At 45.1% G+C, this 18,445-nt stretch overlaps 1 protein-coding gene across 1 annotated transcript; it reads left to right on the forward strand.

The window, feature by feature from the left end:
• Window positions 1–11,713: 11,713 nt before the first annotated feature.
• Window positions 11,714–12,627, forward strand: DIO3 (iodothyronine deiodinase 3). Its single transcript, XM_073350730.1, has one exon. It carries the CDS (start codon window positions 11,785–11,787, stop codon window positions 12,613–12,615), a length of 831 nt encoding a protein of 276 aa, XP_073206831.1. The 5' UTR covers window positions 11,714–11,784; the 3' UTR covers window positions 12,616–12,627.
• Window positions 12,628–18,445: the final 5,818 nt, after the last annotated feature.

An 18,445-nucleotide genomic window follows, 5' to 3' on the forward strand; every position in this document is an offset into this window, starting at 1 on the left:
GGATAAAATCTTTACATTCTAAGAAGTGAAGGTCACCTTGCAAAAGATTATTCTACTCGTGATCCCTAAAGATTTCTTCTTGAATCAACATTTGCTTTAATGCTGCTTTACCGCTCCCCTAGTCAGTTGTAGACTGAAAACAGAAACATCCATGTTCATTTCAGATGAGGAGCACATCACAGTCTGGACAAGTCAAGGTTTCAGGGTTTTATTTTTCTAAAGGCATTACAAAAATGTGGTAAACTCTATTACACTTCCCAAACGCAGCAAAGTGAAACAGCGATTTTCTGATTCTTCATCCCTTTTTGGGTCCTGTTATCTCTCTACACAGCATTGGTGAAATCCTGACTCCACTGAAGTCAATAGGAGCTCTGCCTATATAGTATTTCTGGCCCAAGAATCAGCACCAAACAAAGAGTGACATACAGTGATGAAACTTGCCCACAGTAGAAGATGCTCAGCAGTGTGCTGATCATCTTCCTCCAATAGAGCTGGGACCCAGTTTGCCAGTTCACAAGTCAAGTCTTCTATGGGACAAGAGCCACTTGATAGAGTCTTGACAAGATATTGTTGCATCAGAATATTTAGGTGCTGCAGTAAAAAGATGAAGAATTAACCTTATTTCCATCAAGCGTATATATTGTCTGTTTTCATTCTTCTGAATTATGTTAGTTGATTAAACTCTGTAGCCATTGAAAACACTAACTCTTGTTATAAAACTTCTGTACAACACAGAGTTTGGTATAATTTGCCATAGTCTTCTCAGAAGAGGTCCAGATCTAAGCAAATAATGAGTCTCATTCCTAAGAAAAGTCGTCTTTCTGTATCATGCCTGAAGTCACTGTGAAAAAGATAGAGACTAGCACTGTCCCTCCCCAAGTACTTGATCTGTATTCAGTGTGTATAAAGCTTCAGGTTACATTCAGCTCCATGGAGTTCAATCTCTGGACTAGGCTGCTGCCTTTGCTATAGAGCAAACCACTCTGATGGCTACAATTATACTGTATCACCATAGGGCCAAACCTTCTCATAAGTTCTCCACTGCAGAGTTCTAATAGGAGACTGATAGTGTTTGAATCAACACGGTTATTCCACCCCATAGAATTAGTGTTCTATCTACTGTTCTTTACAGTCTCTCAGGCACCATGCATTATATTAGTGTTCTGAGTGCCAAACAGGATACTATTTAAGGGGAGAGGAGCATGTTGGGGTAGGAGCCTAGATATTCTACATTTCCCCCTCCACCTCCCAAAAATATGTTTCTCTATTTGGGGCATGAGTTACAATAATCCATTTCTGAAGAGCCCTCTTTCTTCTCTGTCCCTTAAGATGGTGTGCAGAACAATAAAAACATTAGTCCAGCTTTTATCGCACTTCAGAGAAGTGGAATTAATAGCAGAGGATACAACACATACAGGGCCAGCTAAGATAGTATTAAACCTCAACGTAGGGAAAAAATGCTAGGTGAACTGAGATGCTGAGACCCTGGTCAAAGGGCAGCAAGACCTATACTAACTAGGAATAATTGCTCCACTGTAGTTACTTGGGATGAGTAGCCACTTATGGGAGGAGAAACTGTTTATTTGCAGATTTAGGTCTCATCCAAAATTCAATGAGATTAATACAAGTCTTTCCCATCTCTTTTACATTTTCTGTCCTAACTCATTAACTACATGTAACTAAAAAGATACTAGATGTGGGAAGTGTTATATGCTTTTGCACTGGGAATTAGAAAACAGAAAATAAACATGTACATATACCATTTCAACACATCCTCTAGATCAAAGCAGAACTGATGTTTTTAATTTTAGCTTTTTGAGGTTTTGTTTTTATAAGTTGCTGAATTTATTTTGTAGCAGCTGGTAAAAAACACAAACTTTACCACAAGGCTAAAAATCAAATTTACCAAATTACGAAAAACTAGAACAACAAAAAACCTCAAACGGGGGAAAAGAAAATTTAAAACATAGACACATACATATGTATAATTATACATTTTAATGTACACACACACAAGGTTAGTGACTGTAGACCATGGACCACGTGTAGATGGGTGAAAACCACCCATACCCAGATGTGCTATTGTATTGTACAGCGTTTAGAATAATGTGTTCTCCGAGATCTCCAATGCTGAGGATTGGGCAGATACAAGAGTTTTCCTTGCTAGAAGTCTTTGTACATTCAAAAGAAATACAGGCTCTAGTTCTAACAGCAGGGTTTGGCCCTTAGCAACTACATCAGTTTGGCTTAACAGACTGAAGGCACATAAATGTAACTGAAATTGTGAACAGTGTCCCATTTAATATAAAAGGCTCTGGTTACAGATTTAAAAAAATAACACCACTATAATGCGCACTGTTACCCCTTTAGACCCAAGTAGGGTGAGCAAGTGTGAAAAATCAGGACACTTTTTTTTTTCAGGAAGGGAGGGGGATATAGTTACTTATATAACACTAAGCCTCTCGTATTGGGACATCCGGTCACCCTAGACCCAAGTGGCTGACCAAAGTTTGGGGTCCTGCGGGTTATTTAGTTAGGAGGAGAAATTGATGGAGTCAGGTATCTTCAATTGCAAACCTGTTTATTTACAAAGAATGTACAAAGTCCTGTTTCCCTGAATGCAGGAGAAATAAAACAATAGGAGATAGTTTCTTTGCTCATAACTCCAGGACCCTTTCAGCCAGCAATCTCTCTGTCTTTAGGCTTTTCTTAGAGCCATGCTCTTAGGGCTGTGTCTGGCTTCCTACGCCTTCTGTTTCTGTGGAGTTTCTCTCCTTCTCTTCCTCACACAGACACATCTCTACTCAAAACAACACTCAGCAAAACTCCGCCACCTACATGTGCTTTTGTTTTGAGTGGCAATGTGTGTCTGTGTTTGGGGTCGAGGCTGATATTGTTTCACAAAAGGAGCTTAACTGTTTCTTAGCACTCTCTTAAATGCAGGGCGTTAGAGACACCCACCCCACCTTCAATGACATTTTGTCCAGCTCACCTCACCTCCCATCTTAACTTTGCCCATCACCTTGATGAGGCCAAAAATGGTGACATCATAAACAACCAATCCCAGATAGGAAGAAAATAAACACTAACAAAAATTACAAATGATACAAACTTAACTATTTGCATCGTGTCCTTCTGCTCAAATATGTTCACATCACCAACCTCAAATAATGTTACGCTCCCACCAGCTCTCTTTGGAGTTCTTCTCTCCTTCCCTGATTGTCTTTCCATCCCCCTGGAGGAGCCACTTACAGTGTGCTCTTGAAGTGTGTCTATTGTTTCTGTGGAACTGGCTTGCTTCACCCTTTATGTTCTAAAGCAGGACTCATTACTCACAGCACTTTCCCAGCCTCAGCTTCCACAGCTACATTTTATCTTTGGGGGACAGACACACTGAAATCCTATCCCCCCTGATACCTTCTCACATGGTCCTTATGGAGTGCTTTGGTTTAGCCCTGAACCCAAACGTATCCTATACATCACATCATTTATTCAGGTTAGTACTGTATAGGGTCCCTCCCAAGGTGGATCCATCTTAGGGATCCTAGCCTTCTTTCTCCTAGGATTGGTGAACCAGATCAGGTCCCCTCTTTTAAAAATCAACCCGTGTGACCTTACATCATTTAGCCTTTTCATCTGACCAGAGGCTAACCTTAGATTGTCTCTACAAAAATGTGAGCTTTTTCAGTTTTGGATTGTAGGGTTTCTACATAGTCCAAATGGTCTAAATCCCTTTGTTCCTCTTCAGGAACTCCCTACATGGGGTTTGCTCGGGTCCTTAGCTCAGCACAAACATGAAGAGTGCTGGGGTACACTTTGTACTCTCATTGACTGCTGTTCTAGAAGCCATCAAAGGAATAGGATATGCTGGTCTCAGTCCCCTTCAGTACCATTCTACAAAGGTAGTCAACTGAACTCACAGTTGAATCTTGAACTGAATCTTTCCACCATCCCAACAGATTATGGGTGTGCTGTGGTGCTGCAAGTTGTGTGGACCTGTAGAATATCACAAGCCTGCTGAAATATTTTAGATTCAAAATTTCTCCCTTGACTGGTGTGTAACTCCCTCAGCCCCCAAGTCTGGTGAAGAATTCATTCACTAAGATCCCTGATACTGTCACAGCCTTTTGACTTCTTATTGGGTAAGCCTCAGGCCATTTTGTGAAATAGTCCACAGCTACCAGCAAGTATTGATTGCCCACCTCTGTCTCAGGCAAAGACCCAACGCACATCAATGGGAATATGCTCTACTGGTGCGCCCATGAGACACTGCTGCAAAGGGGCTCTCCTTGTCTTAGGGAGACCCTTCTTTGAATCACATTTCCTGCACCAATATTCTGCATTTTACCCAATAGAAATTCTCCCTTCACTTGCCTAAGGTTTTTGCAACTCCAAAATATCCAGCAGTTTTAAAATCATGCCATAACATCAGAACCTCCTTTTTCAATGCATCTGATACAACCAGCTGGTATCTGTATCCCTCTGGCTGGTTCCTCCCATCTATTATACAACATTCCATCTTCCAATCCAAGCTTTCCCACTATGACCAGAAAGCTTTTACTGTGGTGTTGCAAGGTGACAACTTTCCAGGGTGGCTGTGTTTGCCAGCTGATTTTCCAATCACACACTATTCTGATATCAGGATCCGATCCACTCTTTAGGAACCTTTTAGTTCTGGAGTCCATTCCTGCAATCGGGTGCCTATTGTTCCAGTGGATGAAGTAGGAACATTTGTACTTTTGCATATTATGTGAAGAGAGGAGAAAGCCATCTCTTCTGAGCACCCTCATTCACTTGAGCAACTAATACTTTGCTCCCCTGGTCAGGGCAGTGTTTGCAGTTATCGCACCCAACAAGGCATCAGCATTACTATGTGCTTTTGCCCAGGCCTGTGTGTAATTGTGAAATCAGAGCAGTGCAATTTTTCCAACCACCTGGCAAGTTGCTCCTCGGGATTTCTGAATCCAAACAGCCATTGCAGGAAAGCATGGTTTATCCTGACCATAAACTTCTTCCCATATAAATAAGTGATGAAAATGTTCTACATATTTAACCACAACTAGGAGTTCTTTCAGGGTGGTGGGATAATTTCTTTCAGGAGAACTAAGACTTTTGCTGTAAAAGCCACCACCCTCTCAAGCCCTCTTCCCTTGTGGCAGTACCATCCAACAGGAAAGGGGTTTTGAAACATGAGTAAACCAAGACAGGCGCAGCCATTAGAGCCTTTTTCAGCTCTGAAAATGCTGCATCACACTCTGCTGACCACTGAAATGATTTCCATTTCTTACCCAACCTAAGCAATGGTTTTGCAACATTAGCAAACCCACAAATAAACCTTCTGTAGCGGGAGCAGAGTCCTACAAAATTCTGCACATTTGTTTCAGAGTAACAGCCGTGTTAGTCTGTATTCGCAAAAAGAAAAGGAGTACTTGTGGCAGCTTAGCAACTAACCAATTTATGCATATGCATCCGATGAAGTGAGCTGTAGCTCACGAAAGCTTATGCTCAAATAAATTGGTTAGTCTCTAAGGTGCCACAAGTACTCCTTTTCTTTCTGCACATTTGTGCATGTCTAGGGAGTCAGCCAGCTCTGTAAAGCTTTTCTGCAGTGGAAATTCCCTCTTCACTAATTGTGTGCCCAAGCTAAAGGACCTCTTTTGGAAACAACTCACATGTAGTTGGGTTTAATTTCAGATTGGCATCCTTCAGCTTATCCCAGGCCACTAGTAAGTGTATCAGGTCTTGTGCAAAGGTTTTAGCATGCACCAAGATATCATCTAGGTATACCAGACAGGCTCAGAGGGACATGCCATGGAATCCCTCTCAAATGTGGCTAGTGCATTGCACAAGGCAAAAGCATCACTTAAAATTGCCACAGACCTTGCCCTGCTGTGAAGACAGTTTTTCCTGTCCTTTGCATCCACTTCTACTCGCCAATACCCACTTTTAAGATCCAGTGTAGAAATCCAGATTGAATGTACTACATCATCCAGGGTATCATCTATGTGTGGTGAGGGATAAGAATCCAAGTGACTTCATTTAGTTTTCGATAGTCCACACAGAATCTGGGATTGCGATCCTTTTCCTTAAGTGGAATTATGGATAAGGCCCAAGGGTAGCTGAAGGCTCATTTATGCAAAGAGGCATTATAGGCCATTGAGGAAATGTATTAGGAAAGCATAAACTGTTTATTGGGTTGTTTTCCCCTACTGTCAATCTTACGCTGGACTAGTACAGTGCAACCTATACCTTTGTTTGACAGGGAGAACAACTCCTGATTCCTCATCAGAAAGTCTTGTAGACCGTTCTGCTGTTCCCTATTTAAGTGTACACCACTGTGCTGGAACAAGTGCAAGGGTTAGTCTGCACGGTGCTGCAAATGCACACTACCAGGGTGTGATTTTTAAAGCACCCTAATACATTTCATACTAATTGGTCCATGCAGACCCTGCTGGTGCACACTAAGAGTTCCTTAGTTTCAAACAGCACTATGCAAAGCGCACTAGGAACTTTTTGTGCACATCCCAGCAGGGTCTACATGGACCAATCAGTGCGTAAGATATGCACGTTGCCGCTCCATGTAGACAAGCCCCAACAGAGCTCTGTGAGCTCACCTTTACCCCTTGGCCCCTTGTAGTTTTCTTCTATATTAGCATTTACTAGATCAATTGGTTCACATTTTGCAACCAATGCTCTCTTCATTACTATTTGTTGCTTGTTGGAAACATTCAGCAAATGAATCTGTTCCTGTTTAAATGCCACAACAGCTTTAGCAGCTAAAATTCCCCCAAGACCCTAGGTCTCAAAACAGGTTTCAATCACTGCCCATCTTCCTTTTTCTGGAAAGCTACCATAGCATGTCGCTGTTACGACGACTTCTGCCCACGGAAGCAGGGAAACTTGTTCACTGTGAGCCAACTGCCTACAAACCATTTGTTTCACCTGGGCTACTTCTTTAACAGGAATTTCTACAGACTGGATTTGTAAGACACCAGCCTGGCAATTATTACACAGTTATTAGCCATAAAAAAATTCAAACAATTATCAGCTCATCCACTACTTTGGCTACCCAGATTTCTTGCTCTAATTCCAGAGGTCCAATTTTCAAACCCAATTTTCCCAAATAACTCCCTAGTCGTTGTCTCTATTTGAGACAAATTAGTTGGTTCAATTTGTCAATAGATCCCCTAATCCCTAGGTTTTTTAGCATGTCTGGTTTAATAATTTATGTTTGAGCCAGCGTCCACTATGGCTACACTTTTCACAGATCCCAATATGTACTCAATAGCCAAACTTCCAGTTTTGTTCTTTAGCTGCCCAGATTTTTTTTTTTTAAAATGACGCTGGTCTTTGCCAAGATTTGCCCCTTCAGCATGGTGTCCCCCCATTTCCCATCTAAGAGTGAGGCTTTCATTAGATACTTGTGATACTGTATTCTGGCCTACCTTATATTTACAATAGTCCCTTTTATTATTCATTTTTTTCCCACAGTACTAGCATTTAACTGAACTGCTTCCCTTAGTTTTGCATGATTGCCAATTTCCCTTGTTTTGCAAACCAAAGTTATCAGTTTTTCTAACTGTTCAATAAGGTCATGAACCAGATTATAAACACCTTCTTCCTCATACATAGTAGACTCCGAGCTGTAGTTATAGCCTAGGGCTTATAGCACTCAGCTTCCCTCTTCCTCACGAGCAGCTGCTTCCTCTTCCGGTGCACCTCTGCAAGGAAAGATTCAAGTTCATTAGCAAATTCCATAGCTTCTCAGTTTGCTCATCTTAATCTGCAAATCCAAGTCCAGCTGAGCATCTATAAAATGGTCTGTTGCCAATTTACCCTGGAAGTCCTCCTTGGTGTCTGAATATGCCAGGAATGCAAATCTTCTCAGGTCCTCTGTCAGGCCAGGTGGGGTCTTCTTCCCTCTCCTTCTAGCTCTATTTAGCTGCAAGCGAGGGTTGAATTTAGACACCATCTTATATAAACTCACAACAGTATGAAATTATGCCCCCAGATTGTATTTGGAGTTCATAGCAAAAGAGTGCAGACACTGGCCACTGCAGCAATTGTTCCGCCAGGTGCTCTGCCCAACACAGTTGTCCACACCTGAATAGGAAGTCACAATTCAAAAGTACCTCTCAAACTGAAAAGAAAAAACAAAGTTGTTTGCATGGAATGCAGAGTGAGGGATTTCCAAAGGCATAAACTAAGACTGAATTTCCAGTCTTTTTCCACCAAGGAATCTATATAAAACTCCATATTTTGGTGCCTCGGGGTCACTCCCAATGATTTGACAGAGTAAAGTTTGTTGATGTTCAAGGTTGTGAGACCTATCTGTTTACTCAGGTTTTTGTCTGTCAGCATAGTTGGAGGGGGATGCTTTGAGAGTTCCAGCTTTTTTTGCTGGGGGTTTCTTTAGAGCCAACATAATTTGTTACTGTGTTCATTTAGAAGCTTTAATTTGTGGTTTTGAAGATTGTGTAACTGCACTAAGAGGTGGCAAGAGGCCCATATGAGGAGTTCAGCAATAAGTTTAACAATACAGTAAATAACTGTTCAGTAATTTGCCCCGTACTGAGCATCATGGCATGCACTATAAGTTATTAGTCCGGGCTCAAAGACAAAGAACAGTCCTAGTGCATTATCATGTCTTTATGAGGTGCCTAGTAAAAAGGAAATAAAAATGCAGTTCCATTTGGATAACAGAACACTGAATCACTTCACTCACTGTTGTCACACATTAAGGACGACCCACAGTTAGCCTCGGGACTGAGGGCACAGTTAGATTATTTCACAATAGTCTATTTTGGAATAGAAGAAGAAGAATGAGGATAATACTTTCATAGGGCCTTTCTCCATGGTTCTCAAGACAATTTACATGAACATTAAACCTTCTAGACCCCTGTGAGGTAGTTAAGTGTTATTACCTCCATTTTACAGATTGTGAACCTAAGACAGAGAGGTATGCAGCCAAAATTTTCTGAAGTGTTCATTGAAGTCCATGGGAGCTGCAGATCCTCAGCACTGCTGAAAATCAGGCACCAGACATCTTAATTGATCACACAACAACAGAGGCATTCAGAATTAGTGACTGCTTTTGAATACTTAGGACTAAGTAACAGCAAGTCAGTGGCAATGCTGGGTATGGAATCCAGAGCTTCTGACTATGAATCCCGTGCTCCATCTCCTAGACCAATGGTCTCCAAAGTGGGGTGCACGCACCCCAGGGGATGTGCAAGACCATCCCTGGGGGATGCACAGCACGGCAGCAGCAGCGCTCCTGGACCTCTGATTCTTCGGTGGCAGCTCGGCTCTTCCCCGCTCTGTCTTCAGCGGCGCACCGGCGGCAGCTCTTTTTAATTTTTTTCCCCTTCCCTAGAGCTGGCCCTGGGGGTGCACGATCTAAAAAAAAAGTTTGGAGACCAATGCCCTAGACAATACTCCACCCGTCTATTTAAAGTATTTTGCTTCATCACCAATTGTCATGAGAAGTTTATATTCATACTCCTCTTGATCATGGAAAGGCTTTTTTTCTGTGCATTATGTTATTTGCTGTCTCTCTCTGTTTGGGTTTTTTAAGTGAACATTCAACCTGACTTAGTCAATGTTGATTTAACTGGTTCCATACTGTTACAGACCCCACTGCATGCAGCAAATCCCATCCTACCACTTCAGATTAAATTTGATAATACATATTTGTTACCCCATGCCCAGAAGATCAAGTAGACAAGAAATGGTCTAACTGTCCCAATAAAGGCAGTGCTCAGATATTACTGCAACAGGGGACAGATATATACCCAGATAACCAGGATAGACCTAGATTTTTGGAGGCTTAGAATTTCTCAGAAAGAATGAGACAAGATGGTCATGAGATAAAGGCACCAGACTGAGACTGAAGAAGTCAGAGCTCTATTCCCTGTTCTGCCACAGGCCTATATTCCCCATCTGTAAAATGGGGATAAATAGCATTTCCTTTCTGTTTAGGTTGTAAGATCCAGACCCACTTCAATGGCAGTTAGCTAAATACTTTTGAGAATCTGGGTCGAAGATGGGGTGGGCAAACTTTTTGGCCCGAGGGCCACATCTGGGTATGGAAATTGTATGGCAGTCGTGAATGCTCATGGTTCCTGGCCAATGGGAGCTGTGGGGGTGGCGCTTGGGGCAGGGGCAGAGTGTGGAGCCCTCTGGGTGCCCCTACACGAAGGAACAGGAGGGGGGACATGCCATTGCGTCCGGGAGCCGCGCCGAGCACTGGCACGTGCAGAGCAGGGCAAGCCCTGGACCCCGCACCCTGTCGGGAGCTTGAGGGCCGGATTAAAACGCCTGAAGGGCCGGATGCGGCTCCCGGGCTGTAGTTTGCCCACCCCTGGTCAAAGCTCTTTGGGGACAAAGACTCATCTCTTAGTGTATCTTTGCACCTGGCCTAGCATAGTAGGGCCCTGATCTCAGTTGCAGCCTGTAGGCGTGTCTGTACCGGAAATAAGAAAGGACAGTAATGTTCAATGACAGGAAATTACCCCCGAGGGATCAGAGTGGATAGAATGAAGAGCCAACAGGTCACAAGTTCACCGGCTTGTCACTGTGAAGGGATACTTGGTCAAGGTGAACTCAAGGCTTCTGCTTTCTGCAGCAGAGGGAAGACCGGCAGGGGTTATGTAAGATTACAACGGGAGAGGCGGCCACGGCTCTGCAAAGAGGCGAGAAGGATCTCTCCCTTCACCACCCACAGCAGCGCGGGGACGTTTCAGCTTTCGGACAACAGCTACCCCTAGTGGCGAGGAATCGCTTCCCTTTTCTCTCGCCCCTCTCGTTGATTTCGTGCTGTCAGCCGGTTTAGTAACTAGAGGCGGCGAGTGGTCATTAACCTGGCAAGCGCCCCCGTCCCTTCCTCCAGCACAGACCCCCGGCGGCTGCAGCCCAGCGAGGCCGCTTGCAGTCGCTCCCCGGCCTGGGCGCAGGGCGCACCGCGGGCTGCCAGGGGACCGGGCGTTTGTTTGCTCATCCAAGGCAGAGCAAGAGCGAAGCGCCCCTTAACCAAACGTACCTCCTGGGTACGGCCCCTTCCAGGGCCCAGCCCTCCAGCGTGGCCAAGGCGGAGGGTACTCCTGTCCGACCCCCACACCCCCAGCCTCTCCCAGGCCACGGCCCCGCCGCGCCGCTGGGGAAAGTTCGCCCTGCAGCCTCTGGCTCCTGAAGTTAGGGAAAGGGGGGGGGGCGTGTCGGGGAACCCTCGCAGCAACAGCCGCGATCAATCGCAGGGAGTTACTTCTCCTGCCCCCGAGGTGGAGGCGCCTGGGGGGGCGCGCGGCTATGGCGGGCACGCGCGCTGCCCCCACACGTGCGCTGCCCCCCGGGCGCGCCCACTCCTGGAGCGCAGTGGGGAGGGGGCGGGGCCGCGGAGCTCGCCTGTTGCAGCGTCCCGGCCGGGTTGTTTGTAGGAGTGTGTGTGTGTGTGTGTGTTTGATATCTGCGCCGGAGCCCCCAGCAGTGCCCTGGCTCTCGGCTGCTGCCGGATAGTGGCTGCTCCCTGCTCCGTGGCACGTCCCTCGCAGCTCCTGTCCGGTCTCTCTCCTCCTCCCTGTGTATTTTTAGGTCATTGGAGTGGAGGGTAGGTAATCCCCGGGTTTAAGTTCCAAGGGGGCGGGTTCTGGCCGGAGGTGGAGTCACTTTTCATTTAAATCCCTGACTATAAAATGGGCTTAAAGAGACGCGGGATCCCAGCTGCGCTGCACAGAGCCCGGCAGGCAGGCGTGTGTCGAAGGGGGCGGGAGCCCAGCAGCCGTCAGGATGCTCCACTCCCTCGGCGTTCACACCTTGCAGCTGCTCACCCAGGTCGCTGCCTGCATCCTCCTGTTCCCCCGCTTCCTGCTTACCGCGCTGATGCTCTGGCTCCTGGATTTTCTGTGCATCAGGAAGAAGGTGCTGCTGATGGGTAGCAGGGCGGAGGAGGAGGAAGCCTGTCCTGGCCAGGAGCTGCCCCCGGACGACCCCCCAGTCTGCGTGTCCGACTCTAACCGCATGTTCACCCTGGAGTCCCTGAAAGCCGTGTGGCACGGGCAGAAGCTGGACTTCTTCAAGTCAGCCCACGTGGGCTCCGCCGCCCCCAACCCCGAAGTCATCCAGCTGGACGGGCAGAAGCGGCTCAGGATCCTGGATTACGCCCGAGGCAAGAGACCCCTGATCCTCAACTTTGGGAGCTGCACCTGACCTCCCTTCATGGCTCGCCTGAGGTCCTTCCAGCGCCTAACTGCGCACTTCGTGGACATCGCTGACTTCCTGCTGGTGTACATCGAAGAGGCTCACCCCTCCGACGGCTGGGTCAGCTCGGACGCAGCCTACCAGATCCCCAAGCACCAGTGCCTCCAAGACCGGCTGAGGGCGGCTCAGCTGATGCAGGAAGGGGCGCCTGGCTGCCCCCTGGCAGTGGACACCATGGACAATGCTTCCAGCGCCGCCTATGGAGCCTTCTTTGAAAGGCTCTACATCATCCAGGAGGAGGTGGTGATGTACCAGGGAGGCAGAGGACCAGAGGGCTACAAGATCTCCGAACTGCGGAGCTGGCTCGACCAGTACAAAAACCGGCTCCAGAGCCCCAGTACGGTGGTCATCCACGTGTAAAAGGAAACTGTGCTGGGGGGAGGAGAGGGGGTGTGCTGCCCCGGGGGGGCCCGGGGGTGGGGGTGGCAGGAGCTGTTCTCTGCTCCTCTCCCTGGGGACGGCAGGCTGCTGTGTGAGTTTCATGCACGTGCTATCGTTGCCCCTTCTCTGATCGAATCATGTTGATTTGCCAGCCCAGCTCCGTCCATGCTGCATGTCCTCGTGCATCTTGTAAATACCCCCTTTTTTTGTAACAAACAAAGCGTTCCCTATTTTTATGGAGGTTTTTCTAGGGGGTCTGGGTCCGCGCGCGAGTGCTCTCTGCTGAGCGCCCGGAAAACACTAGTTGGGATTTCTAGTCTCTCTTGGTGACGACCGATTTTGAAATGGTTTTCAAAATACCAGGAAATCGAGTCCGATGTTGTTAGAGACTGGAAGTGCCACTCGCCGGGGCAAAACGGAATGTCCTATTTATGGGGTCTCCCTCCTCTCTTTTTGTAAAATGTTCATTTTTTTTAATGAAACTTTTTATAGTAATAAAGATCTGGAATAAAACAACACGCCTGCTCTTGGCTCCTCGTCACGGAACTGATAAGCTAATGCAATCGCTGCCGTGTAACCTCCCTCCGAGCTGCCGGGGATCTGGCGGGCGGGAGGAGATAGCTGGGGCAGGGGAGGCGGACCTGCACGGGCGGGGGCCGCAGGAGGGCGCGCGCTACCCCGGCCACTTAGGGCCCCCCGACAGCGTCGGCGCTCTGCAGAAAACCTGCCCCGCAGGGTGCGTTACGGCCTCCCCCGCTGAGCTCCCTAAAGTTACAAATCAACCGCTACCGCTGCGGAGCCCCCTCCGGAGGTCGCGCTCACCCCGCGCTTGGGGCTTCCCGCGAGGGGCTGAGCGCAGGCGATGCCTCCCTTTCCCCCGGGGCAGGCAGCAGCTTGCTGACGCCGGAAAGGTCTCCACCGCGTAGCCCAAACTGTGCCCCGGCTTCCCAGCTGCGCGCACTGTAGTAACCTGCTGGGCTCCGGCCGCGTGCCGCCCCGCAAGGGCTGGGAAGCCGCTCCCCGTCAGCCTACAATTTAGCGCATCTCCCAAGGCCCCGATTCAGAGGAGGTACCTGGGCACCTGCCTCACTTTAAACAGCTGGCTAATCCCATTGACGGCAAGGTGGCTCCTCACCTGGTTAAACTAAGGCACCTGTTTAAGCACCTCACTGACTCCAGCTCCAAGCCCTAGCTGAACAAAGGACAGCTGTGCATCCCCGGAGAACGGACAGGTTCAAAATGATCAGGGTTCAGAGGGGCAGCCCTGTTAGTCTGTATCAGCAAAAACAAGGAGGAGTCCTTGCGGCACCTTAGAGATTAACACATTTATTTGAGTATAAGCTTTTGTGGGCTAAAATCTGATGAAGTGGGTTTTAGTCCACGAAAGTTTATGCCCAAATGAATGTGTTAGTCTCTAAAGTGCCACAAGAACTCCTTGTTGTTGTGGGTTTTTTTTTTTTCCAAAATGCTCAGTAATCTGAAATGTATTAGAGGAATGGGTTAGTGGGGGATGGTAGCCCTATTTTCCTCTGTGTGTCATCAATCCCACAGGCTTTTCTGTAACCCAAACCTTGGGAAAACAGCAATTTGATTTCAAGTTGCAGGTGTTCATTACTACATGCTGCTTTGAAATCCTAGGGTAAAACCAAACAGGGAAAATAAGTCATCATCAATTTACGATGAAACCACAAAGGCTAAACATTCAATTCATCTGACTGCTTAACAAGTATATGAAGCCCAAGCAAGAATCCAGAAACAACTTCTAAGTGATTATGCCCAAGTATTGTTTTTTTCTGCCTTGGACATGATCTTTTTGGAAACCATCAACAAATGACAGATGGTTTAGAATAACCTTTCCTCACAAATCAGGTTACAAAGTGGGCATGTTTTATCTCCAAGAAAAGAAGGGAGGAGGGGTGTTAACAGTCTTCAGATACCTTAAGGGCTCTTATAAAGAGGATGGGGATCAATTGTTCTCCATGTCCACTGAAGGTATGGCAAGAAATAAGAGACTTTATCTGCAGCAAGGGAGATTTAGGTGAGGTATTGGGAAAAGTCTTTTAATGACAAAGATAGTTAAGTTCTGAAATAGGCTTCCAAGGGAGGTGGTGGAATCCCCCTCATTGGAGTTTTTAAGAATAGTTTGGACAAACACCCATCCAGGATGGTCTAGGTTTACTTCATGCTGTCCCAGTACAGGGGGCTGGACTCAATGACTTCTCAAAGTCCTTTTCAGCCCTATGCTTCTATGATTCTGCAAGTAATGACCATTGGAAATTTATTAATCACACTTATCAAGACATTTTGGGATACAGGCATCTTCTTGTAATGTCTTTAATAGCTCCTCGTATAAAAAATCTGTTTTAGGAAAGATGAAGGGGAGAAACTTAAATTGTTGCAATCTTCCTGATTATATTTAACAAGATTTCCCCCATATCAGATTAAATCTAATGAGAAATCAGAAGAACTTTTAAGGCAATTTATGTCCTATTATTCAAACTAATGTTGTTAACTTTGCAGAAAACAGTTTATAAACATAGTACAACCTTCTCTTTTCAGAAATAGGTTGCCATATCCATACAACCACTTCAGGCTTATGGAATGTATACCACTTAATTCCCCTCATAAGTCTGCAACCAAAACTATATTGGCCAACATTTTCATACATGTGCACCTAAAGCTACGCACTCAAATCAAACTGGTTTCATATTAAAACTGCTGGCTCCCCACAACTCTCAATGACTTCAGTAGGTGCTGTGAGTGCTCAGCTTTTCTAAAAATTAGGTCATTTTGATATATTGTACCAAAATATCAAATCAAGTACCTAACTTTAGGCATCCAAGTTTGAAAAATTTGGATGTTCCATAGCCACGCATTTAATATGATACCTCTCTGCATATTTGTGGGTCTGCACAACTTACCATCTTGATAAAGAGAAACCAAATGGCCCCATCCGTTTCATACCTTCCTGAACTGAATCCATTTGCTGTCACAAACATTAGTCGCACACACAACACGGGCCGTCTCTCGTGCTGTGGGCTACAGGGGATTATGGTTATGGGGTTACTGCTTCTCATAGACATATAAGATCTCTCACACATCTTCCAAACCTCCAAGAATAGTTTGCTTTCCAAAGTCAGGTGGTGAAGACTAATCTTAGCATCTGCAATGAAACCCTGACCCATGGGGGAAGTAACTCTTCTGAATTACCCAAAGCACTGCACTCTGCAACAGTACCATCATCATTATTTTGACTCTCTGTCTTTTGATTTGAGCATGGAACCAGGTACAAGGATCACCATTAAAGACAAATGTTTTACCTGTCCACTGACACTGCAATCTAAAGTAAAAAATTAATTAATTCTATTTGAATGGGTCACATCTAAGGATTTTTTTTTATTTGGCTCTGGATACATTTAAAGCATTTAGGTTTAATGTTGGAATCTTTCCCCTCATTGTGTAAACCCCCACCAGAACACAAAAACTCCATTCCCCTCCATCAGTATATCAATCACTTCACTTCTTACTCTTGCAAACATTAGGCTGCCTCTTCCACAAGGATATCATTTTCAAAGTGATAGGTTCAACTTCCTTCAAAACTGTTCCTGCGTTGGAAGGACCCAAAGCAGTTAGCAATATACTCCCCCAGTTTAAAAAGAACAGAAGAAAAGAGCCAGCCCCTGGAAATAAACTGAACGGCTGTGCCCTGTCATGAATCATTTACATGAGAGGGTTCAAAGGAAATAGGCCCAGTGATGAGTATCAGTTGGTGTTCAGATACTCTCATGAAATGCACAGTCTCCAGTCTTTCTTAACCCTGGGAGTTGGATATCTTGAATACATTGCTGTTCTCCTCTTGCAGTGCACTGCTGTGTTACTCTTCTTCCCAGGACCTAACAATGGACACTGTTTCTCTCACCCATATAGGTATCCTGAGACAATATATGCTACATCTTATGGCCCCTCCTAACTGGCACCTGGCCTTTGGACTGAGAAAAGAAGACAAAACTGTGAAATCAGAGACTTTGGACATCAATTTGAATAAAGAAAACCTAAGACAATTACAAGAGTGCAGTGCAAACCGGAGCTATTCCAAATTGTCTCCCTTTCTGGTTAGTCTGTAACAAAGAAAGAAAAAAATTCTGACCCAATCCATATCTGTGCAATCTTACTAACATTAACATCATACAATATTCACCCTGTGCAGTCCCCCTCTTGTCTTCACTAGAACATTTTATCTTGTTTGAAAACAAGGATAAAGAGTCAAGTTATCTGCTACAATGCAGTTAGGGTAGACCAGCATCATAGCAACTAATTGTGATTAAACTCGTGTCCCATCAGCAATTAAACACAATTACCTGAAATGATGCTGCTCACAATTTCAGTGTCAACCAGAATTTGTGTTCATCATCAGATCAGCTAACTATGATGAAATGCAGATCCCAGCCGCATTTAGACACAATTAGCTGACATAATGCTGAACACAACTTGCCACAATCTAAACAGACCTGTAGTCATGGTCAGCATTGTGTCACCTAACTGGGCTCTTCACAGTCTTGTTCAACTATGATGAAGAGCTCACCGTGGCTGCAGTTTACCAAGGCAGAATTTAGCCAGTAGAATTGGTTCCAGATTTTAGTTTTTCCTTGCTTTGCAATAAAGTTCACCTTCTGCATTCTCACTCCTTGTATCTCTTAGTTTCACGTTTCTGGCACACTTTAGTTAAAGCCTGGAGTTTTCTGCAGCTTGCTAGCTCAGGCTCACTCTCATTTCCTGGCTCACAAATGATTTCCACCCAGACAAAATGTGGAAGGAAGTGGTCCCTGTCTTTAACTGGCTTCTATAGTTAAAGGATCATGCCCCAGTATACCTTCAGCAATTACTAAACTTTGGTAAAAGGCTATTGGAGGTCATCAGTTTTTTATCAGTTTTGAAATAAATCAGCTTTCAGATCCACATTCTTGCTTCTAAACAGAAAGCAGATCACATATTTATCACTTTCCCTTTAAAGAGCAACAGAAGAGAAATTTGCAATGAATGCCAGGAATCCTTGAAAGAGATCACACTTTCCCTTTTGTACAAATCAAAGTTATCTGATCCTCTTGCATCCTCCACTCAAAATAAATCTTAAGCACTGAGGTTTCTCAGGGAAAGTTGTTTAGATCAGATTAGAACAATATGCTCCACTTCTGAAAAGCTCAGATATGTCAGAAGTATTTCCAGTTGCTACAGTGTATTTAGAAACATGCTATTTTAAAACACATTTTATTGCCTTGGCTTTTTTACCCCCCTTCAACTGGATGACAAACAGAAGTCAAAAGGGATATATCAAACAGCATGATTTAAGCTGTAATTATCTGTTCCTGTCAATAGTTAATTGAGTTATACTGAGTTCCTGTCAATAGTTAATTGAGTTAACAAAATCACACTTTCAGTGTTCAAGCTTGGAGGGATAGAATACGAAAGAACTTTTGGTGTGGTCTAAAGGGGATGCTTCTAGACATTAAAAAAATATAACTGTCATGTAACATAATGCAATCTCCTGCTTTGAGTAGGGGGCTGGACTAGATGACCTCCTGAGGTCCCTTCCAACCCTGAGATTCTATGATTCTATGATCTGGTGCATTTTGAGGCACATCTTACTACTAAATATTGTGTAATTCTCTTTACAAAATATATACAGCAAAAAGCTCACACACTTGTTTTAATTGAGAACTACTTATACTGGGCAAAGGAAGATATTTTATGACAAATAGGCCAGAGATCTTACTTATTGTTAAAAAAAAAATTTATTTCTTTGTTTTTGCAC

Source organism: Lepidochelys kempii, chromosome 6 (assembly GCF_965140265.1).
Source record: "Lepidochelys kempii isolate rLepKem1 chromosome 6, rLepKem1.hap2, whole genome shotgun sequence".
NCBI classification, from domain to species: domain Eukaryota; kingdom Metazoa; phylum Chordata; order Testudines; family Cheloniidae; genus Lepidochelys; species Lepidochelys kempii.